Below are 25,243 nucleotides of genomic sequence, written 5' to 3' on the forward strand. Positions count from 1 at the left end.
CCGATTCAAGAACAGCTGAATATATCCAGGCATGGAGGACATTAAGAACCGCTCTCATTTTTAGAAAACAAAAGAGGATCAAGGTTTCTTGAGGCTAAACTTAGCTTCCTGGAGGCTAAACTTAGCTTCCCGGAGGCTAAACTTAGCTTCCTTGTGATATGACCTTGATGATGCTAACGGTTCACACGAAGCTTTTATTCTAACCGTTTTTTCACTCTTGGTCTCTTACTATTCATTTCACGATTTGACTGCATGAAACTCAAAATCCCACATATGATTCTGGAAAACACATATTCCGAAGTGAGCAGGTTCCTGGTACTGCATAAAGACCATCAGACCAAGATCAGAACTCAATAAACTGTGTATTTATTTCACAGCAAAGATGTCTGGCAGGACATGATGACAGTCTCTAGAAGCAGTACAATTATTTTTACACCTTTCTGTTAGGTACTGTTGACTGGTGCATCTTAGAAGGCACTAGAAGAGAAAGGGCTTATTTTCCATTGTTTTAAATTAAAGCCTTTCCAATTTGAAAATTACAAAACCCACTGCCTTTTGGAAAACAGGGGATATCCAAAGATCCAGTCCAATTATCATTATACAGAATGAAAGTCCTGTCACTGACATGAACAACCAGAGGATCCAGCGGTGCAGTCTCTCTTTTCTCTTCTCTTTTCCTACTCCTAATTTCTAAATCCCAAAAGGTAAGAAAGACAAGCATGTATTTCACTGGCTACTTGCAAAAACCTGAAACAAACCTCTGGCAATGCTTCAAGTAGCTCAGTGTTGTTTTATAGCCTGGATTAGTGCTCGGAAGAATTGTCTCTGCCACACACTGTCTTTTTACATGTATAATGCATATAAACTTGCAACATGCTGTATATTCTGACCTCCAAGATTTTTCTACAAGAAAAGAGTATAATCTAGTCATCTTATTAGGATCCGCCTGCATATAATTTTGACTGAAAACAGCTAACAAACCGTTTTAGACAGAAGCTACAAGCGAAGTTCTCACAACATGAAACATTAAAGTTGGCAGGAATTTCTTCAGCATGAAGGCTTTAAATCAATATTTGCCATCAATAATGAACAACATCTACTTTGCTGACTTACTCAGGCTCCCTGTTTAAACCTCCCCACAAATCTCTTCAAGCAAACTGTCAGACAGCATCAGCAGCACAGAAAGAGTGACAGAGGTGAGTGAATGCATTTCACTGGCAAGGTATTATCAAAATGTGATTCAGAAGGCACGCTGGGCTCCTGGTGGCTGCATAATGCCTTAGAAATTGCATCCAATTACACTTTAAAAGAGCAAATAGGAACACCTTTGATACCTGCTTGGCTTAATTTCCTTTACCAAGCACGAGTACGTAAAACTCCATTTTTTTTCTTCTATATAGGAAAACTGTCAAGTCAGTATGCTTTTGATTAGTTTAACACCTCTGATGTTCTCAGTTGCTGCCCCTGGCCAGCTAACCTCCGCGCAGAACAGGCTCAGCTATACTCAAGCTGCTACTGCGCAAAGCGAGGCTTGAGGACAGCAGCTCTCATTCCTACACAACGGCGAGAACCCAAGTGCCCATCTTGAACAGGAGCTTCATCTGCTTCTATCACACGGCCTTCATTGAGCATGTTATATTTATCAGCTTCAGGCATTACGCAAGCAAATTCCTGTCTGCAAGACCTTGGTTACTTTTCTCAGAATCCTTTTAATTTCCTCTAGGAAATTTAAAAAAATAGAAGAGAGAGTAAAAAGTATTCTATTCCTTTACTGCTTCAAAGCATATTTTTCAGCAAAGGCATGCTTTCTCTGAAGTTATTAATAATTCTGTACTGGATATGCTGCAAGATCCTTTATCTAAGACTGCAGAACATTTTGTCTTAAATCCCTAATTGGAAACGTTAATGAATCCCTGCAAGAAGGTTGAAACTCCCACATCCGAAGTTCCATGATCCTGTGGATATCAGAAGTTTAGAAATAAAGTATTTGAGAAGCCTATAACCTTTTAAATTCCATCACATGCTTCTGAGCTCTCAGGTCCAGCTGAGTTTGCATTAATTTCAGTTTAAGTTGCAAGGACAGAATCTTTAACAGCATCACCCACAATGCAGCTATACAGCACAGGGCTTCCCATCCTCCACAACCTTTTATGGTTTGAATGTAGTTGCAAATCTAAGCAGATAACTGCAGCTGCCTTCAACTTTAATACAGAGGTCCAGCCAACAGAGCCTGCAGGTGCCAGCAGACAGTGATTCATTTAGATACAAACAAGGGTATATTTGATCAAGTAAGGGGCTTTGCCTGTTGGGAAGTGCACTGTCTCTGGGCTGCAGCTCTATCCCTAGGCAGAGGACATTGCGGAGTGAAATACAGGATACTTTGCGCATCAGAAGCCTGGGTATGATCCTTGGCCCTTCCACAGGAAGCGAGATGGAGCGAGGCAAGTGAAGCCATTGGTCTCTGCTGACCACACATTACCTTCTGTCGCCATTCATTCAGCTCGAGCCAAAATCCAACCATGCGCCCCAAGGTCTTGCAGACTGCCCCAGGGTCTACAAATGGAGGGCCAGTTCCAAGGCTACATTTAAAAAAATCTACAATGCACGAGCTAGGCCCCAAACGCCTGCCCCAGTCAAGAAAGACAGCAATAGTTAACAACAGCATTCACAGAATGTCCTTACATGAAGGGGAAATGCAGAGGTCAGAAATGCTGGACCTGCTCCCACCACAAATGGGAGGACGACCACTCGGCAGAGACTGCAGCTTCTCATCCCTATCACGACAAGAATTGGTATCGTTTTCTGGCCTGGAGGAGGAAGGAGAATGCAGGGTGATGAATGCTTGCAGTATAAAAAGTTGCATGAGAGTAAATTATAATTTCTTCTAATTGCCCGTAATGACATAGAAGATATTGAAATTATTTTATATTTCATATTGCAGACTAGTGCTAAAGACATAATTTAACTGCATGACTGTAACTCCCCCAAACCAGCTGATGTTGGACATATTTGAAATTCACATTTTTCCTACTGCAATAAAAGAGCCAAGGAAAGGAAACCGTAACTCCTTGCAGTCTGAAGACCCCAAATACCAGCAGGACACTTAAAGAAAAAGACTGTAGCAGCGGGACTGAGACATCTTCAATACTTAGCTTTTTCAAGGATTTAAGATTTGCTCCTGAATATTACAAGGATTTCACTTTACAGAGCAATATGCAATACAGGCTTAAACCAAAGTAGATAAGAAGTAGAACTGTTGATTTCCTAAGTGAGGTGGATCAATGAGAAACTGAAGTAGCTGAAGGACAGAACACGGACAAGATTGCTTAGTAATAAGCAACAAAAAACAGCAGAAGCAAGAAGAGTGTGAAAAGAAGTTGGCAGACACGGAAAGTTTCCCTGCCCAATATCAGATTAAGGTAACTAGACTATATTTCTAGTTAGAAAGGATGTAGTCCAAGGAGGCAGTTAATGATTTCACAGCTAAATCAGTTTCTAAGGAAATAGCTAGCAGAATATTAAGTAGTTCAGTCCCCCTTGAGTGATCTCAGCCAGTGAGTCTTGGGGGGGGGGGGGACGGGACGCGGGGGGGGGGGGGGGGGAGAAAGCAGCTTTCCAGTATTTCCTGGCTCCCTCAGCTCCTTGTCCATATTGGGACTCTGTGACAATTCATCTGAAGTAACTAGAGCCTTGTCTGCACTGGGAAGTCATAGAAAAATTAGCATGGAATAGCTGCTACATGTGCAGTGGCTATTCTGCATTAATTTTCTGTGTGAATACTTCTATTCAGCACTAGAAATCTGCTCCCCCCACCCCCCCCCCCTTTGGAGGTATGAACCAACAACTCAAAGAGATACATTATAGTATCGCCATCAACTGCTTCCTCTTTCACGACGTTTTAAAAATTGAATATGTTACATTGAGTCTCACATGAAGAGCTTCAAACAAGTTATATTCACTTCAATTCTGAATCCAAGCATTTACACAATTTTTTAATGTAGTTTAACTACTCTGCTGAATCCAAAACTGCAGATAATTCAGATCAACTGTCCTGGATTGTCCCTGGGTAGACAAGCTGCATACGAGGCTAAAATGTCCAGTATTTTTCATGCCATTTCATCTCACACAGACACAAGTCACTTAAATTATTTCAGATATGAAATACATACAGAACAGATATTGCTTTCAAATTAAGGCAGCTAAGATTTGGTCACTTTTATTGTCTTCCTCTTGCAAGGCCTCCTAAGAGAGTATTTCCTCATTTTAGTAAATGAATTTGTACTAAAATTAGAACAGCATAAAAGCCATCAAAGCTTGTCCTTTTCTGCTGTAAAATCTAGTTCAATAACGTCTTCATCTATTCACTGCAGTTTTCTTGCACACAAATAAGTTAGATATATAAAATACAAACTTCTCATTCACGGTGGTATCTCATGCTTCCTACTTAAAACATGGGAGCACCAAACACTTATATTATTTCTACCATTTGGCCAGAGCAGAAGGGAAATTAATTTTCACATATTTTCACCATGTTAGATTTCTGCTGTTTACATTTTGCCTCCCTAGTTTGCACAGTAAGGCAATCTGTAAAGACCGCTTCACACCATCAAACTCACACTTCTCTTAGACCCAAAGCTACCAGAACCGGTATGGTAGAAAGGTGTTTGGAATTTGTATCCAGCAGTGACCTGAAGCCATCTTACAGAGGCATGAGCTGCACAGCTGTTCATAAGGAGATTCAAGTTTTGAGAAAATACAGGACCAGCGTCACTCCGGTATCTCGGGATACTGTTAAGTAAAGATACTGCCTGGGTAGATGGTGGTAAAGAGAGGCATGCAATCACTTCCAGAGATTATTTTTGATGTATAACTTGCAGTGCGCTACACGGCACCAGGAAATAAAAGCCACTTTTTGGTGGGTTTGCCACCGTTTTCCTGACTTCCCATAGGAAAGTCACTTCACTTTCACAAGCTTATTTTTCTCTCCACTTCTAAATCAGGAATGTAATGCTTACACACTCCAGTAGTAACTACGATTTATTCCTGAAAAATACTTTCTAAATAGGCTGTAAGACCTACCCTAACGGCCGATTCCACAGAATCAATCCAGGTCTCCTAGCCCACCACGGGCAAAATACTGTGCAGGGAAAGTGGGACTTTGAACTCGGTAACACTGACCCCACAGAACAGTGGTACTGTATATTTAGTCATGTGTTAGCCAGTTTAGATTTTTAAGGCCTGCAGTTCTTTTGGAGGACTGCAGGAAAATGATTAGATAATCACTACGCTACTAATAGGAGCTTATATTAATTAGTTGCTGTTTTCTTCTTACAAACACACACGCATTTAATATACAGGGAGAGGGCTTGCAAAAGCTGTGGACATTATGATGGTGCAAAAGTTGACCACTGTGAGAAAGGACACAAAGTAAAAACTCCAAATCCGCATTCAAGCTATACCAGGCAGAAGGAGTAGGCACCAGGCTCAAACAGATGCCATTTTTTCCAGGCTAGTATTCAGAAGAAAAATCAAGACTCTGCAAGACAAATTCTGCCCTGGGATAGCCAAAGGTTCTTTTTCTGCTTTGGAAGTGTGCATTTCATTCATCTTACTTTTCTAAACAAACAAACAAACAAACAAACAAACAAACAAACAAATAAATAATGTCTTCCAGGGCTTTTTTCCGTGCCCAGATCTGGTATGTTACACTTGTCCATTCTAAGGCCCTGGTAACATAGTCAATATAATCCCCTATGAATGGCATAGCTGCCAAAAAGACATATTTGGATGACTGAGGAGGGCTCCCAGTCACATCCCCTGCTTGTATGAATGCTAATGCCAGCACAAGACAGTGGTGGGGAATAAACACGGGCAAGATAAAGCTGCAACCACTCCCTATCCAAAACAGTAGACTTTGATCAGATTCAACTAAACCTGTGTAACTACAGCCTAGATCAGTCCTCACTGTTTTCTGTATGGATCTTCCACACTAAAATGGGGACGAAATGTATTTTAAGAAATAGAAAATACAAACATGAAAGCAAAGAATGGCAGGGGGGATGACACGGGACAGTCTTCAGACATCAGGACTGATACCACCTCTACATTCTAACTTCATTACACTGTTGTATTTCAGGTTACCCATTCATTTTACCATACTTAGCTACACCACTACTGTGACTTTTGAGTACTATTATCTATACATTGTTAGAGTGACTTGCAGTCTCTCAGCTTAAGTATCTGCAGAAATGAAAACATTAAATCCTCATGATAAACTGCTGCCTGTATTGTAGCTACCTGGACTTGATCAAATTCAAAACTATGCAACTGAAAGTAAAAAAAAATCATTTGAATTTGAGATCTCATTGGTATTTTAATTCCTCAGTCAGGACAGTGAAAAGGAGAAGTCTCATCTCAGAAATTGAAAGAGTAAGATACACTTGTTCTAACAGAAAGCAGCACATGTTCAAGGAGCTCTATACTGTAAGATTTCTTTATTCCATTTACAATGCAGCCTTCTACCTTTGACGGCAATCACTCCAAGAGCAAGGTGTCACAGACCCCCCCGCTAGCAAATGTATTTCTTCCAAAGCAGGAAATCCAACATAACAAGATTTTTGTCTTTCCTGTTTTCTTTTTAATCTGTCCTCTTACGGGTAGCTAGCAAATCTCCCCAGAGCAATATACTTTCTTGCTTATAAAGTGGAAGATTTTTAGACACTCCATGCAACTTACCAATAGAATACATTATGAGAAGATGAAAGGACTATGAACACACAGGATATAACACAAATTTAAATCAAACTGATCAGTAAACACTCAACTATTCCAAGTATGTGACGTCAGCCAATGGACCTTTCTGTCCACAATATTCCTCTCCTTTCTTGTTTTGAAATTATCTTTAAGGAATGAGAATGGAAACACACTTTTATGTAGGGGAGGTTTATTTATCAGGCATTGTTGGGGTTTCTTTTGTTGTTTTGTTTTTTAAAGGAGCTTAAAAAAAATCCAACTTGGTCTCATTTGTTCGGACTTACATTAGGTACACAGTTCTGTGATAACCTGGCGTCACAGGTCTCTGAAGAGGCTCATCTATACTCTGATGGACACCAGGAAACAGCTTCTTCTTGGTTTTTGGAGTATGAGTCATTATCTGATACACGGGAAATAAAGAAAAGGGGAAAAAAAAAAAAAGAGAAAGCAGTGGAAAGACAGGTAACTGGAATCATAGAGAAAATTCTATAGAAATATTGCATCAGAAACTAAGTTGCATTCTGGTGTCACTAGATAAAATTGCCTGGAATCACTGTAGGCTGTTCCACGACATCTTATCTCAGGTCATATTTCCATCATCAGCATTGCTAGACCTATGGACTCCAGGATCCAGAAGGCATACAGTCGCATTTATCTCAAATTAGTCACAGCACACTAAATGGCATTCATGCAAACTTTATGCTTTTTTACTTAATGGCTTTTTGCTGCTTCAGGTAAGACATACAATACTTGATCTGGCATAACGCCTGCAGGAGCACTTAACTTTTCAACTTTTTTTCCAAAATAATTTCAGACCAGCTGAGTGTTCCAGCATTAACTTGCTCAGCACTTTGCTTTGTGTGCCCACAGAGTCTCTGATGTAGCACTAGAACCCTAAGGCTGCCTTTAGCTTATTATTAAGCTGCAGCCTAACCACCTGTGAAAGGGTAGCTACCTTTCTCAAACTTATTCTACTTCTTCTGAACAGCAGCTAATAAAACAGACTGAAAGATTTGGACTGCTATGCAGGTAGAACCTGTCTCTTTCAATTGAAGAAAAGATTTAGAAAGTGATGAAACTACTGAAATTAAACACTTAATCCAGCAAATTAATTTATTTCAAGATCCTGATGAGTGGTACTCACTCCCAAGTACTCTGTTGTTAGCAGCTTCTCTCCTGCAAGCTCTCCCATTTGAGGTTGCAAAACCTCATCTTTGTCCAGATCAGCCTCCATGATGTCACGGTCCTCCTGCAACAGCAACATGCATGTTATTTGAGCTCAGGTTCCAAGAAGTTTTCATTTCACATTTAGTTCTCACTTCAGTAGTCACTTGGATGATATGTACTGTCCAGATAAATGACTGTTAGTACTGCACATGTAAATGGCAATGTACAAGCATTTTCCACCAAAAAAGCAGATGCCTAAACACAAACTCACCTAAACTTTTAAGATAACCAGAAACTAAAGAATCCTGAGAAAAGAAAAACCCCACCCCCTTTTCCACAAATGCTATGCCAAAAAGTACAGTATGCATTTCAAAAGTCATTCTCCTTCAAATTTCCAACCCCAAATAATTATTCCTTGCTTGACCTAATAAAGGCTCAGGAAAAATCTTGGTCATTAGTATCTTTGTAGAACACCACATGCTAGTCTGAAGAGATGCAATGCTCCATCCTTAACAAGCAGCTGGTATGAAGTCTGGAGTTCTAGTTTTTGCAGATCTGCCCAAGTCAATCTAGTCATACATTACAGACTAAAAAAAAAAAAAAAAAAGGCACAAGAAAGTTATTATTCAAGCAAAGAGGATGGTAGGAAACTTGACAGAAAACTTGTCTGGATCTTGTTATGTATCAGTATCATCTGACATTAATAAAAGCATAAATTTAAGTTAGACTATTGCAACTAGCAGTGAAAATAAAGTAAGCGCACCTTAAAGCAATTCATAATCTTTCCTGAACATAATGCTAGCATTCCATGAGATCGAAAGGCCCACACCCATATTCAGCACTTTGGGGTACATCCCTCTACCTTGACAAAAACACTGAATATTGCTGTTTATTCCTCAAGAAGGGAAAAAAAAACCCAAAACATTTTATTACTCATTTTCAAGAAAGAGAGACATATTTTTTAATCACTCAAGACAAAAAAAATCATTATTGCTGGGCATTCAAAATCCCTCCTCAAGCAGTGGTTCCTGAAAGGTGAGACCACGGGTGTCCAGCAGCAGCTGTTTTTAGAGCAATGTGAAGCAGCAGCAGCTACTCAGGTTTGCAAGGAAGCGATAAAGCTGACAATATGGCGCGGGTACAAAATTCTTGGAATCAGTACTTTAGGATACAAATATACAAGAAGGCAACAATCCTCTGTTGACTTTATTCCACGAAAAACAAATGTAATCAACTTCTCAACTGAAAAGTACCAAGAATTCACTCGCCTGTGCCTATTTCTAGTATAGCTATGGGTGATTCATTTTTCATGGAAGTTCTGCAGCTTCGACAGATCTACAAGCCAGGAAGTTTTAAAGTTTGAGGGATTCCTCCAGCAAACCAAAAGTAGTAATACAAGAACATGATCGTATTTTTGCTTGTGTTTTGCTACTGAAGAGAATTCTCTTTTCTCTCACAAGATACCCTAAATGTAAATGACTGTCAGAAAAAGTAAATGAATCATTCTAATAAGGTATATTGTAATAGTAATGCAGAAAGCCTGGCATAGACTCCATTAAAAACAATGGCCACCGAACTTTGATGCGGAGCACAAAGAAAATGAAAAGCAGTTTTGCTTTAGTGAGATTTAGACTCAAATAGTTTTAAACAGCCAAAGTAAGAAATACCCTCTGCCACAAAGATGAGCCAATAATATGGATGCTTGGACAGTGCCCTACAAAAACAGCATGAGCAAAAACAACATTGGAAGTGTGTACAGGGAAGGTATTTCCTACAATGGAAATGGCCGACTGATTCCAGTCTTTGTCTGGTGCAAAATAACGAGTCTACCATCACTCAGACCAAGTTGGCGTTGGCTTCCCCAGAACTCTACGGGCTTGCCTTTTTGCAAGTTCAGTGACCTCTGCACCAAATGGCTTAAAAAATGTAATTTTTGTTTTGATTTAGTTATTCTCATTGCTCATCACCTCCTCATTCACAGGCATCAAGCAGAGATAAAAAGTACAGACACGAAGGGCTCAATTCAGTAGCCCACAGCACCATCCAGTTCTACTTCGAAATATTGTGCTTGGTCTTCCACTGTGGCTCTGAAAGAGCACAAGCCTCCCACAGGTCCCAAGCCATATCCGACAGCTTTGTGCAGGTGCTTCTGACGCTGTAGGTAATCTTCAGAAACATTAGATGCCTGCGTGTGAACAACTGAAGCAGCTACAGTATAATAATCCACAGAGTATTCTAAGGTTTAGAGTAAAATTTTTCCATAATGTATTTGTTCATGCGTGGATTTAATAAAAAAACTAGTTTTTCTGTAAGTGCTTTGAAGATACCAGATTGTTAATCCTCTTCATTCTCCCAAAGATTTATTCTCTAGACACTCAACCATAAAAGATAAGGCTGTCTCTGCCTCAGGAAGATGCTCAATCTGCCTCTCTCTCCAAGGCAAGGTAAGCTACAAACAATTCCTAATTACCTGGGAAGCTGGGTAGGTGTGAAAAATAACCCAGATAATGGAAAGACACTTGTAGACTAGGCAACAATCATCTGTACCAAGCAAAACAAAAAAACCCCCATACTCCAAATGTGACAATATACTGTTCTTTGAAAACAAAAAAAAGTTGCAAAGATGAGCTTTATAAATAGTCTGGTGGAATTTTTTTTATATGGTATGTTAATGCAGCATCAAGAGCTAACAGTTTTCTTCAAGGATGCTTTATAGAAGACTGCCTACACTGTGCCTGGGTAGAGTATCACATGTTACAGTCAGAACATCAACCTGCTCTTTCATCCAGCTCTCTGCACGTGTGATGTATTTAAACTTCTCCTCACAGATTGCCTTGGTTTCCCCAGGTTCCACCTCTTCCAATGTTCTGGTTGACACGTTTTGTCAGACAGGGACCACCACTTTCTGGTTTCTGGGAAGTACCTCTCCCTGCCAATCTTGCTCCCTGACATTATTTAACATACCAGGTAACTGAGCCTGAACAAGTCCCTCCTCTGCCTCCTTGTACAGAAAAAGAGCTTTGACAGACATGCCATCATTCCACTCCTGACATAGCACAATTGGTGCCCTGTTCCCCACTGCTCACAGGCTGCAGCAGACATTGGCAGCTAAGTCCTTTAATGTAACAGCTTCAAGTCCTGCGATTAGGTCTGTGATTAAGTCTGTGATTAAGCTCTCTTTCTTTTGATGTACTCTCTAGATGAAGTGTACTTTCACACTGCAGTTTACTGATTTTATTGCCAGGTGCTGAGTGACGGAGGATCAGAGGGTGTCTAATAAATTGCCACTGTACAGTTATCTCAAGTTTCTAACTAAACTTTTGAATTAGAGCTAAGATATCACATACTCACTTTTACAAGCAGCTTCTAAAGATGGTCCAAGTCAAATAAAAAGCAAATGTAAAGATCAAATACTGAAGATAAATTAAGTTAGTATTTAACAGAGCAGTTGAGAGAATATTAAGCATCAGAAAATATGCACTGTGGCTGTGGGTGTCAGCACACCCCAGATGGCTAACTTAACGAAGGTGGGTAGGTACTCCAGAAGCCATCCTGAGCTCTACACTAGTTAATTTAAAGCTCAGCAGACAAACCTGAAAGCCAATTTATTTCTGAATAACAGTATACACATAGCCATTTTTTTATTCAGGTTATATGCTCCAATGTCACACATTACAGAATCCTAAATTTCTGAGTGTATGATGCCCTTAGAAATCCCAGAATTATCCTCCAACAGGCTAAGCCACATCTTGGCGGCAGTGTTTAGGAGAAAGTAGTCATTACCACAAGATCTGCTCAAAGCTAAGACAGAATTCAACAACTCTAAATTAAACACAGATAAAAGAAAAAAAAAACAAAACCGTGAAAGGTAACAGTAACAGCATGGGGAACCTTCGCATGCTCTTGGAAACAATAAAAAATGGGGCAAAACCTGCAAACTAAGTCTGCATAAAAGAGTCTTTTTGTTGTTTCTTAAGTTGTGAAAGTATAAACATTGATATTAAGTAGATCAACAACAAATTATAATATCAGTAAGCAGTATGAACGCAAGTCATTAAATTGTCAATATACGGACATATTCTGAAATACATTCACTCTGCAGTAGTTTTTAAAAGTTACGTAAAGGCAAGACTTCTGATAAAGTTTTCCAAAACTTTCTGTTGCCAGATCACAACATCAGATGTTATCACAGAACCCCATCAAAGAACAATAACTCACAGCATTTCCAAAACACAAATGGGCTCCAAGCATTGAGGCCATGAGTCAACAAATCTTCCTTATTTAACAAAGTAACAATATGCGTTTTGCTGCCATGCTGCTTGTATACTGTATTTTCTAAACTGAGGGACTAAGAAACCAGGCCTCCTTGCAGCAGAACAGAATTATAGTTCCCAGCAGGGTACAATAAGGATTTAGAACGTGCCACAATTGATGTTACACTAAAAACAGTTTTAACATTGGCTTAATGAGATTTTTTTCTTTTCAGTATAATGGCAAAGCTAATGAAAAACTGGAATCTGACACTTTCCTGTTTCAAAAGCCTACTGTTATTTTTGAGTCAAATAATAAGAAGTGACAGAAGTCCGTTTTACTTACATGATGGTTCAGTGGTAAAAATGCATTTCAAAATGATTTGACCTAGAGCCTTGCCTGGGATTGTGAGCAGCAGCAACTCGTCTAGGGGGTAGGAATGAATAGGAGAATTCACCTTCCTTTCATTCCTAGGGGCAGGTAAGGTAATGAAAATGTTCAACGCTACCGTGCAATTCGATGCCACACCTTTCATGAAGGAGTTCTTTATCTCTGTGCTTTCCCAACAGGACACAGTATCCTTCAAAAAAGTATACTAGAGTTCAAGCAAAAATATCACCACCTTGGATTCTCACTATACACCTAAGACACTCAAAGCCCTGGAACATCAGTTAAAGGGTATTAAGCAGCATGTTAAACAAAGGGAAGTTAAAACGATTAATCCCCAGAAAGACCATCTTGCACATCAAACATTCATTTTGGGTGGGAGGAGTGGAAAGATTACTGAAAACTCACTTCAGGAACGCAGAAGGTGAAACAATTACAATAATCTAATCCTATCAGAAAAAAAAAACAGTTTACTGTACTACCTTAGAACAAAACGGGGAGAGCCGATTGTTAAATAAAACTTCCTTGTAGCTCTAAACTTAGAATTTCCACATAGCTCTAAATTTCGGCAAAGTCACAAGGGTAATTTGTTCACATGTTCACCACCTACTGTGCCACAACACAGAAACTAGCTAAATAATGCAACCAGTGCAAAACTTCCCTGGACACTGCCAGGCAAAGGCTGGATCCTGCAAGGTGCTGCGCTTCATGGCAGCTGAGAGCACACCACACCTTTCACAAGCGGGATACTTAACATTTTTCTCTGCTTTCAAAACATACAAGACTCAATGTGCACTTGAAAATGCACTCAGTCACCCTGCAGTAACAAGGCAAGCCTTACACTATAGCATGGTTGTCACCGTTCACTAGCATTTGCGTTAACGTGCAACAAGCTAGTAGAACGTGGACACAACTGACTTGGTAAGTTTTATGTGTTTTATTCTTTGTTGGTTCAGGAAAAAAAAAAACTTACTTTTTGCTAAAAACTTGCTTTTTAGTAAATGTGTTCTCCAGTAATATTTCTAATACAAGAATGTATCAGAGAGATCACTAACTCTCAATGTCACTGACCTCTTCAGGGCAGATATACGATATAAATGTATGTGCACATATACACCCATCTAAATCTGTCCAAACACTATTCCAAGGACATCTACCGTAGCTGTTGTTTTAAATTTCTCATGCAAGACTTTTCAATAAAAGAAAAGTGCTACGTGGTAGACTTCTTTCAGATAAAACTCCCACGTAACTGCCTACACAGTGTATTTTCAACCCCGCCCCACCCCGTGCACTTATGGCAACGTAGCAATGGCAACATCACCAGTGAAGGCTGCATTTAACATTTCCCTTGCATCATTTACTTTGCTTTGCTAATTTGCCTTGCTTGTTGATTTAGATGATCAAATATGCTATGTTGTCTGCACCTGGGATCCCATTACTCTATGCAGACAACTTCTTAAAAAATACTGAAGTATTAGTATAAAATGCGTTTATTAGCAGAGCTAGAAATACACAGCTAAGCAGTTTATATTTACTATGCCATAGTTTCTCATGCTTACTTTTTTTTTTTTCTTTTCTCTTTTTATGGAACTTATTTCTTCATTTGTAATTACTATTTTCCTTCATTACATACAGACAGTTTATTAAATATATTTTAAAGTTTCTAAAGAGCAAAAGAAGTCACACCCTGAACAGATCGTGATACCTTAAGAGAAAGTAACAACCTGTTTATAAAAACTATTCTGGCAATATACAGGTTAATTTGCTTCCTTTATTTTTGACTGCTGAAATGGGTCTGCTTGAAAGCAAGATTTGTACTGCTACAGTAACTCCTCATCTCTACTTATTTCAAGCTATAATCCTTTATTTATCATAGAGGTGGTGACTTGCCAAAATAAAAGAGCAGGACTTCAAATGAAGATAAGGTAATGGAAACAGATCCAATTTTCTTGGTAATACACCCTGGTAATTAAATAAAAGTTATAAAAACAAACCAAAACAAAACAAAAAAACCACCCACCCAAAGTCTGGCTTATTGACACAAATGTTTTCTGTCTAGAAGGTTAAGGATTTTTCTAAAAGGTGCCTGAAGGCCTTTGAACTTACTTCCTCATCCTCCTCTTCCTCTTCGTCGTCAGACACAATACTATCATTTAATGGCTCTTCTAGAAAGAAGCAAAACGAAATGGTGTAAGAGTACCTGTGCAACTTAACAGAATCTCTAGTTATTGCCCCTCTTTTACAACAGTAAGATTTAGCTTGCTTCTCATATAGACATCCCATTCTTTTCAGAACAACTACTGGAATTATTTGCTCCTATAAAGCATTCTAGAAATCACTGAAATCAATTCACATTTGGGAAAATGGCAGAAGCAGAAACACTCTGGAATAGTTCTTTTCTCATAAATCCCACTATGATGTCTCGGTGTATTTACTGACAATACTTGAATGAAAGTGTGTGCACTTGCAAGTTTGTCTATTTTTCAATTAATTTTTAATAAAAGAGTCTGCTTCTCCCTGCAAACAGTTCAATATTATACTGCTTTTATACATAAAAAGATAGTATTCACATAGGATACTTATTGTAACTTTTGGACAAACTCATTTCCTTAGAAAAAAGCAGCCAGGCTTATACTGGAAATCTGTATGCTCAACTTTTACCCACCAGACAAAACCTCTTAAAAATACCACTCCCAGGTAGAAGAGGAGCGATTCTATAATCTTGATGAACAAATATTGCATAGTGGTAATATAGCGCTTAAACACTTTATTTGTTCTTTTACAAGCTAGGATCATAAGATATGCTGTCTTCTGCTCTTTCCAAAAGCCAAAGAAAGCAGTCAAACTTGTTCTATTTTTACAGTACAGAAAGATTTAATCAGAATTCACCTCCTTTTCATTATTTGTTTTCTCCAGCCTTCCTTTCAGCCACAGGGAACAGAAAATACAATAAATATTCCACCTCCTCATACTTGTCTGTATTGACACAGCATCTGCAACTCCTAGGACTCATCAACATACTCTCCAAAAAGGGTGGTCTCTGCCCCCTGTTCAGGATAAGCCATTTCAGTTTAACAAAGCTACACTGCTCAAGAGAGCAAGAGGTGAGACCTAGTCCCTATATCCTGCTTTACAAATTGTATCACCTGCTTATTTTTGCAGTTGACAGCACACTCTCATTACTGTGAGGCCACTAGCATGAAAGAAAACAGTCAAGGTCATTCTATTTACAGTCCCAAAACTTTGGAATTTAGACCTACTCAGCCTTTTATTTCTTCTTTAGAATTGTAACACAAAAGGAAATTTTAAAATACATTTGACATTCAAATCCTGACATTCACTATTCACCCTCTCTCAGACCATCACACTATTGTTATTCTTTGAGAGTTTCAATGCCAAGTAAAAACATGAGCTTTCTTATGGCTTTTGTGAAAGATTTACAGCTCAGATAGCTGCATCTGTTCTTCTGACCTGAATTGAGCTGCTTGATAATAAATTCAATCTGTCGGATCATCTCTGCATTTCCTTCCTTGATAAAGCAGCGAAGAATTTCTTCCATTCCCTGGATGTAGTGGAAAACATTGCTAGATTAGTATTTCATGTGACCACAGTGACAGAGTTTTGTTAGCCAAAATACCATTTTTTTGTCAGGAAAAGCAAAAGTAGTGTGAAACAAACCACCGTGTCCAGCTCTAAGCACTCCAGTTTGTCATTATTCTTCCCAAAGACAAAAGAAATAAGCTGTCTAGATTGCTTCTAGGTTTAAATACAGAAGTATCCATGATGAACAGCAAATTTTGACAATAGGTCTGCTGCTTCTGCCTTCTGAACTCAGTACACAGTACCCAACAGAAAAGGGCAAATTTGCATTCACAGATAACAGTGCAAGGTTCAGAGAAGGAAAGCAAAAAGCAGGACCAATTCTGACCTTCTCTTAAACCCAATTTCCCTTTGTGGCCTCTTATAGGCTTGATGTTGTGTCTTTAATCATTTAAGATGACTTCCAATCGCCTGTGCTTTGTGAGGTAAAACATCGGACAACAATTATGTCTGCATAACTCTCCAGGTTAATCCTTACGATATAAAGATACACTGCTATCCCAGGAATGGCTTCCTCAAATCCGGAAGTCAAAACACAGTCATTACCATTAGGCTAACTTTCACAGGAGATCAATTCCTAGTTCTGCTAAAACCTTCCTCATGCTGCCTTCCCCAGCTAACCATGTCTATACCAGGCAGAAACAAAAGCAACAAGAGGAACTCATCCTCTTAGTGGCTATTCACTGGTGCAGAATGAGTTAAATAAGGGGAAGTAGCAGCATCTCCGGGGCCACATCCTGTCTACAAAATGCTAGATGGACAACACTATTCTAAAATAACACCTTTAATTTATAATCTAGATAGAATCCTTCACGCTGCTGGGGTTCTGCTTCTGGGAAAAGACCAGCAAATATGGCAAAAGTGTTTGAAACACACATTCGTACCTGCCTGAATATCAAAGGTGGAGGGCCTCTTGTGGATTCCCTTCTCAAATGCCATGGCTCCTACCTCACCACCCTGCTGCACACTGCTCGGCAGGTACCTGTGTGCATGCCATCTTTGGCATATGCGTTGATCTTTGTGCTATGCAAAGCAGCACTTCTTACCATTGCTCTGGCTTCTTCTCGGACAGAAGGGATGGCAAGAATGCTATACAGTGTTCCATTCACATAAGGTTGTATCTAAGAGGAAGAAATAGTCATACCACTGAGAAAAACTCTTACATTCACCCCAGTTGACTATAAGCAAAATTTAAGAGCGAAGGTGCAGAACAATGATGTTCAGAGAGTTTAATCAGGCTAGCCTGCACTTGCAAATATTCCCACTCGGGAAGCAGTTAACTTTTAGGATGCAAATATACCGTGATATGGCTGATCTAAATCAGTACTGCTGCATGCAGGTTTTCCCCCCACCCCTTCTGCAAATGTATTCTTGCAAATTGACCTAGCCCTAAAAAACCAAACCAAACCCCCAAGAAACCCCCAAACCAAAGAAGGTTCGTTTCTGACAAACACAAGTGGGAGTACAAAAATTAGGACAAAGAACAGGGACAAGACTGTGTCAGCATGAGCTCAAGACAGGCTTCAAGCATTGTAGCCTTAGGCAGGACGGTAAAAGCTGTAGTAGCTTCAAACATCCTCTCACTCTGCTGCCTGTTACTGTCCCTCAGCAGAGGAAAAAAAAACCAGCTTGCATGAAAGCTCTGTATCATCGTTAGGGAAAGCCACCACATCTGTCAAACTAGTTTTATCAGCACTTACGTGACCCTTTGTATTGGCCAGTTACTGTTGGAGCACTAAGATTTCCAGTCATCCTCTGTCTATACCCTTGGAAAAATGAACAATGAGCTAGGCTGGGAGAAGGGGAAGCAAGGAAAAATAAGGGACTGGGATTTACACAAGGATTCCACAGCTTCTCAGAAAGCTCTCCTGGCACCCAAGAGCATTGCCTTCTACTTTCGACTTTGAAAACAAGACTTCTATCAGCTGTGCTGGTGCAAACTAGGCTGTAAGAATGCACCCTCTAAGAGAAATTTCAAGGCCATTCTAAGGCACAGACTTCAACAGTATGATAGCATTTTCTAAATACTTCAGTCTAGGGGCTGGGATGTTATGTTGTATTATTATGTATTGTAATAACTCTCATCATTCATAAAAACAAAGCTAGTGAAACAGTACAATAAAGGTATGCCAAGTTTCATCTTAGTCAAAACAGGGCTAGTAAAGAACTGATCTACATCTTCTAATGAATTCATAAAACACAGAGTAAACACTTCATTCGAATTTATTCTCTATTTTCAGTTTAAGTGATAAACAAAAAAACCTGGTGATACAATCATTGTGTATAAACATGAGACACCAGAGTTTATATTTTGTTGCTCCTTGCACAATCATCAAGGAATCGATCTAGAATACCCTGGTAAAAATTCTGCCTCCCTATGATTTCAGCTTCCTACAATATTTGCCTGCATTTTCTCCTGCCTTGAATTTTACTCCATGGTTAAAGAAGTGACCCTCTGCAGAGACAGCTGAAGCAATGCTTTATACAGCAGACAGCAGATATCAGAGTGATGTGTTGAAAAGTCTTAGGTAGAAATAACTAATAAGTTTTAGCATTTTCCTCTGAAGTAGTTTAATTTAGCACCTAAGATGCAGCTGTGTGTGGAGATACAAAAGAAACTTGAACCACAAAAGGGTTAAGCAGCAGGTTAAATGAAGTGGTAGATAAAAACATATTAGGGCTTGAATGTCACAGGTGTACTGCTTTCTTATAATATTCCTTAAAATTACTAGCAAATTTGCTTCTTTGCCCCTGATGTTTTGCATAATGGCTTGCACCACACATTGTTCATCTAATGAACTAGTTAAGCTTGAGATGATTTGGTGTGAGATGACATTTAAACAGCAACAGAAACTGCAATCAAGAAGGCACATGGACTGCATGATAACTATGCATCTAAAAGACTTCCATACCTAGCTGCCAACATTTGTGAAAGGAAGACATAATTACGTCTAGAAAGACCAGTGCCCAATGAAAAAAAAATTACATAATTGTATATTTTAGGAAAATTTCATGCAACTTGATTACATGAGGGTCTAACAAGTGAAACAAAACCAATTTACTTTTTCCATTTCTTCCTTTCTTGCTTTTTTTAATCTTTAGTTTTTCTTTCCACCTTTACTTAACGCAAAGTTTACTGCACAAATACCTCATGATTCTCATGGCCAAGAAGATCAGAGAGAACTTTGAGCACATGGTTTGCAATCCTTGCACACATTTTCTTCCCTGCAAAGGGAGAAAACATAAATATGCTTGAAAAAAATATAACAGATTAGAGCAAGCTGCTTACTTCTTAAAATCAGTACTAAATCTAATTTACACAGAGCAATACCATTCCTTGTCCCTGCCAAAGGCTGCTCAGCATAACTGAGCTGAAATTAGTAGATTACAACTGTATAAATCCAGAGTAACTCCTGGACAGGATGCAACACAAAGGGGTTTTTAAAAGTTTAACAAAGACATTATTTTGCTTATGGAAGCAGTCGATTTTTCAACCTTACCTTACTTTACTTTTTAAAAGAAAAGTTAATTTAAGCTTCTTTTAAGTCTCTTGGACATAGACAGAACCTTATTTTCTTGGGGGGGAATTTCTGCGTTGTAGAAGCAAAACATGCAAGTATTTCACTCTACAAGGTGAAGGTTAAGCTCCTTGCCATTACTGATCAACTCAGTTCTGACTTTCTTTTATACAAACAAATCTCTTACATAAGTAAGAAGTATCCTTTGAAAAGTGGGCCTGGAATGTAGGAATGGCAGTCCTCAAATAAGGATATGAAAAAAGAATCAAATCTTAGAGGGTTCCATTGATTAAATATTTTCTTAATTCTTTAGAATTTGGTAAAACTAACCTCCATAGTTTGGGATTCTTGTGAAAGAGATCTTCTCAAAAGCATTGGTTATAACACTCAAGTATCTCTGGTTATGTGAGTCCCTGCTACTAATTATAGTCACTTGAAAGAATCCAGGTATATCAGAAAAAAAGATTCACAATCTTCCCTATCCATTTCCTCGAATAAGTTTGTAATTCAAAATGTAAGACACCTGCACTCCGCAGACAAAGATTCATGAGCAAGGCAACAGAATACTCCAACGTGTAATCAGACAGGCAATCTGTATCTGTTAGAACATCAACCAGCCAGAAAATGAGCCCATCTTTGATCATTGCCGACTGCAGTGCACGCCTAGGATTAAAAAACAAAAAGCCCACAAAAATCAGACCACATCATAAATAGCTTTCAAATACATCTATAGCTAATATAAGCACATTAAAACCCTACTTCATCTACCTGCTATACGCTAGCCTGCCAACAAAATAACCCAAACCTACCCATTTTGGCAGAATCAATTAAACTAAGGAATTAACAAAGCCTGAAGAAATTGAAGATGTGGATTCCCATAGGGTTAGAGGACTAAAATGTTGTTGGGTAGGTTGGGATTTTTTGGGTTCTGTTTTGTTTTTTTAAGCCTTCAGAATGCTGAGGTAAGTTTCTTCATTGTTTTCTAAGGCTTCTAACTTCATCTAAAATTGCATTTTCAATTGTCTTAAAATTGGTAAAAAAAAGCCAGCTACACACAACAGACCCATAAAACAAATTAATTACTTCTTCTGCAACAGGTAGCCATAGCACTATAGCACTTTTGTACTGTTGATTTGACAAATGAGATTTCTTGCTTAAATCTATTTGCTCTTTTCTCTAGAGATTCTCCAATCACGTATTCTTTTAACTCAACCTGTAGTTGCCCTCGAAGAGTATACTGAGTAAAGTGCCAGGTGGTCAACTGTGATCTCCTATAACAGAAATTCCTCGCTTTACAAGAGAAAAAGAAGTATATACGGGTAGAAAGGTCTTACTGAAGAACACCATTTTTAATCATATTATTTCCAATGGGCAGTAAGTCTAAATTACAAAGATCAAAGCAAGTATTTTCCTGGTCTTAGTACTTGGGATTTGGATTACTCCTGAAAGCTCATACACTTTCTCAGTCCTGGATCTTGCAGTAGGTCTATGGCATGGATTGAGCAAAACAAGGGAGCATCTGACCACGCTTTTTTTTTTTTTTTTTTTTTTTTTTTTTTTTTTAAAAAAAAGAGTCCCTCATGTCAATTATCTGGAAACTTCCGGTAGCTTAGTGCCTAGGCCCTAAAATTCAAACTAACTTGTACTATCAACAACTGCTTTAATAGAAAGTAATTTTCTCTAAGATTGGTTTAGGATTTCAAGCAGTAAGGTATGAAGTTTTATTCTCATTCATCTCAAATACGTATAAGGTATCATGTCAGGAAGCAGTCCAGAATTTTACCCAAAGCACATTTACATATCCTGCATCCAGACAAGTTCTAAATGAGGCAAATCCAAAAGCAGCCATCATTCTTCAACAGGCCCAAACAAACAAATAAAGAAAACCCTCAACAATTGCAGTCTTAATTTAGAAGAAACACAAATGAAAGTAAGAGCTAAACACATCCATCTACCTCCTTACATTTAGTTAACTATTCAGGGCTGAATATTCCTCCCTGTGTACTGTGAAGAGAGTTCTTAGATCATATTTATTTGATAAATGGGAGCTACATCATGCCCTTTACTGCTTTTGCATGATATTTCTTTTGTGGTAGGCATTTGAGTCAGACTGCTAATACAAAAGTAAGAAACAAGACAGCCCATGCATAGACAGCTCCAGGAAAGAGGATCAACTGGATGAGGATGAAATCCCTGAAAAATGTTTGCAGAAAGGATAATGAAAACCTTATGCTTTGGAATGTAATGCAACCGGTTTTTTTCTATGTAGGATCTTCAAAACTTTCTACATTAAGATTTTCACCTTGTTCAATCAAGGAATACGTATAGAGCACACAAGGCTATGACAGATGTACATTTACTTGAGTCTTGACAGCTGGTAGGAAGTCAGGTTAATTCAGTCAGCAAAACTGAGTTCTCCTCCATAATAACGACGCTGCTTTCATCAGTCGTCAGAGGTTCTGATGATTGTTATGAGAAAATCAAGTGCTCTTCTTTCCTCCCTGAACAGAGCCTAACTAGCCTGCATTTCCTCTCCTGCTGTCACCACTGCGTGCTGTGCTTTCATCACCTGAGGCTGAATTTCTGCAGAGCCCCCAGAACGTTCTCCCATGTAAGGGAATCCTTGTCTTCAGCTTTCAATCTCTCCTCCAGCATTCGCAGCAACGTTGGGTTCTGAGAAAGGTAGACACGACCTGGTGCAAAAAGCGATGAAAGAACAGATGCTGAGATACCAGCTTATGACAGAAAAGCTCCCTCTCCTTGGAAAAGTAAGCAGGATTGACCTTAGTTTCTTCTTGACAAGCCACAATCTTGTGCCAAGACCCAAACAAACCTGCACAAATGAGTTGTCTAGCAGACCAGTTGCATTCAATCCAACCACCTGAGGCATTAGAGACCCCCACTTGCCAAGTTAGTACCACCCAGAATCCACTATTCCTCTTTCAGTACGTGCTTTCTAATCTAGCACAGTTTTGTATACTCTAGGAAAAGAATAGAGATGTCCAAAGAGCTCAGGAAAGTAAGGTGCCCTACTGCTATTGACTTTAAATGGGATTTCAGTTCCTAGCAATAGTTAGCTTCTTAAGTAGCACCAATCCAAGGGCTAATCTGGGACAGGCAGAGGTACAAAGCTGCATATATATGTAAACAAACAGCAGTGATGCACAAAGATTTATTCAGGTGAGGACCAGGAAGATGCAAGAGCAGCTGAACTAACTACTGTTGCACAGCCTGGTAGCAGGTCTGCCCGCAGGACCTCTAATTAACAAGGATTTTTCTTCTTTTTTTCTTTTTTTTTTTTAACCCTCATGAACAGACTGAAGACTATATTAAAGGCAGCACCTGGGTAAGTGCCCACGTAGACCACAAATCATCAAGTCAGAAATGCTGAATATACAGTGTCAAAAAGAAAACTTTCCAGATACTGAAAAACTGTTTTGAATGCACGTAACAAAAGACAGCAAATCCCTAGAAAAAGGCTGCAAATAACGCTCTAAATTTCCACATGCAGTGACATGCACTTGTGAAGTACCTACAAGCCAGCCTTATATGAAAATGCTGTCTTTTTTTCTTGCAGCAAATCTCTTACCTTCTGCCAGTGAAGCAAAAGCATTGATGAGCCTTGCCATATACTGTCTGACTACCTCACTCTTAGAATGTAATAATTTGAGGACACTTCTCTGAAAAAGAAAGCAAACATTAATAAACACTCACCAAAGTAGGAAAAAAGTTAGTTTTCCATGATGTTTTAAAAGCTTCATTAAATTTTCACAGCAAACAAACTTTGAATGCTATCAATATCTTAAATAATGTCAATATGATTTTCAATTTCCCAGTTTCTTTTTTTATTGGGAGAGGGCTGAGGGAGAGATGGAAAAAATCAACAAATAAGCAAATCAGAGCTCCTCGGCTCAGTCTGTTAAAACACCCTTAAGCTCCATGGTGTAGGGTAAGAATTATAATGAACCACTACAGTTATTAGTTAAAGCTGATATCTAAACTAATATTTAGTCAGTGACAAAAAAAAAAAAATCTGTTAATTTTGTTGATGAACTTAAATGCAGCAGTTATCCAAATAGGAATGCTTTTGTTTCACAACTAAGAGCGTGGAAAAGCAGCTCAGTAACTTACCAAGAACACCACATTGCAAACTATTTTAAATCTGTTTTACTTCAGGCATTACATATACTTAAGTTTTCTCTTACAGAAATTTACAGGGAGAAAACCAGATCATTGATTTAATAATCCTTTAACTTTTCTAGTTAAGTTACTGTTGCAATGATAATGGCGCCACAACGTAACAAGTAGGCCCACTGCTTCAAACGACTGGGGAACTCAACTATGCACAAAATTCACTGTTACAAATGAAAAAAGTTGCACTTTTGTCAGCAATAGTATGGGATTATCAGTGACTGCAGCAACCTTTCAAAATCAACGTACCAGCAATTCCCCTTTCTAAAGAAAGGTAACAATCCATTCCAAATTCACGGAAATACTGTTGAACATGTTATTACAAGTGCATAATCAGATATTCCATAGAGGTATTGCGACTGAAGTCCTAGTTTAGTTCTTATCCTAGACCAGTGAAATGGATTGAAAGTATTATCTAACAATATATAATCACTCAAAAAGAGACGTAGCATCTGATAAGCAAGGGCTAACTCCTAAGGAAGGGGCTCACAGCAGGCTTCTGCTCAATTCATGGGCACCAAGCACCAGGAGAGGTGACCAACTTCCACTTGTCCACAAGAACTCTATCTATGCTGAGAGCTCTTGTAATGCAAAACTCTGGCCATCACATTTAAAGACTGGGATGCAGAAATTAAATGTATCATCACATCATTTTGGCACTACTACTTTTTTTTCCCCTTCCAGAGAGCGATAAATTTTTCTGATTAGCACTTCATAGAAACAAATGAGCAATATCACATACAAGTTGGAGGAAAACCCTTTCCAGCTGACCTGACAGTTGCTGTGGCAGTCTAGGAGGTCATTACTGATGTAGGCTTGCAGGACCGTGTCTCTCTGTTCTCCAGGATGTGATGTTGTCAAGCGCTAAAATAAATAACAACATAAATAAACCAGTCAAATAAACAAATGGTAATGTGAATTGATGACCACTGAAGATTTTAAAGGTGCTGATACCCCATAGTTGAGAAACCTCATGGGGAGAAGGAATTCAACCTCAGCGATCTAAGGGAAAGATGAAATTAACTGACCTGACCTCAGCTCAGTGATCCACTACAAAACTGTTAAGTTGGGAGCTGTCATCACTGTCCGTACAGGAAGGATACAGCATTACTTCCCATAAAGTTAAAAAGCCCCTCTAATAGCTGCAGATGTGGTGCTTTTCTAAAACATCTGAGACAGAGTACTGGGCTAGAAGAACCGCTGGTCAGACCCAACGAATGTTTTTTTATGTGAAAATGGATATTGAAGCTTGATCAGAATTCCACTATTATCACCTTTCTCGTCTGTCACTTTGAACGCATCAGCTTCCTTTTTACCAGGAAAAATGTAACTTCCTGTTGTCACTTCTAATTTTTCTGAAATATCATTACATGGTC

General features: G+C 38.9%; 1 protein-coding gene across 1 annotated transcript in view; it reads right to left on the reverse strand.

Annotated features, from left to right (window-relative positions):
• The window catches only part of ARMC9 (armadillo repeat containing 9), an 80,315-nt gene that overhangs the window by 11,927 nt on the left and 43,145 nt on the right, over positions 1-25,243 (reverse strand). The window contains 11 exon segments of the mRNA XM_082319305.1: positions 2,683-2,807; positions 7,038-7,153; positions 7,898-8,002; positions 14,665-14,723; positions 16,030-16,120; positions 17,205-17,279; positions 19,307-19,383; positions 20,200-20,339; positions 22,246-22,369; positions 23,266-23,356; positions 24,639-24,731. Of these exon segments, the coding sequence (XP_082175431.1) occupies positions 2,683-2,807; positions 7,038-7,153; positions 7,898-8,002; positions 14,665-14,723; positions 16,030-16,120; positions 17,205-17,279; positions 19,307-19,383; positions 20,200-20,339; positions 22,246-22,369; positions 23,266-23,356; positions 24,639-24,731 (1,096 nt within the window).

Source organism: Platalea leucorodia (assembly GCF_965183815.1).
Source record: "Platalea leucorodia genome assembly, chromosome: 8".
NCBI lineage: Eukaryota > Metazoa > Chordata > Aves > Pelecaniformes > Threskiornithidae > Platalea > Platalea leucorodia.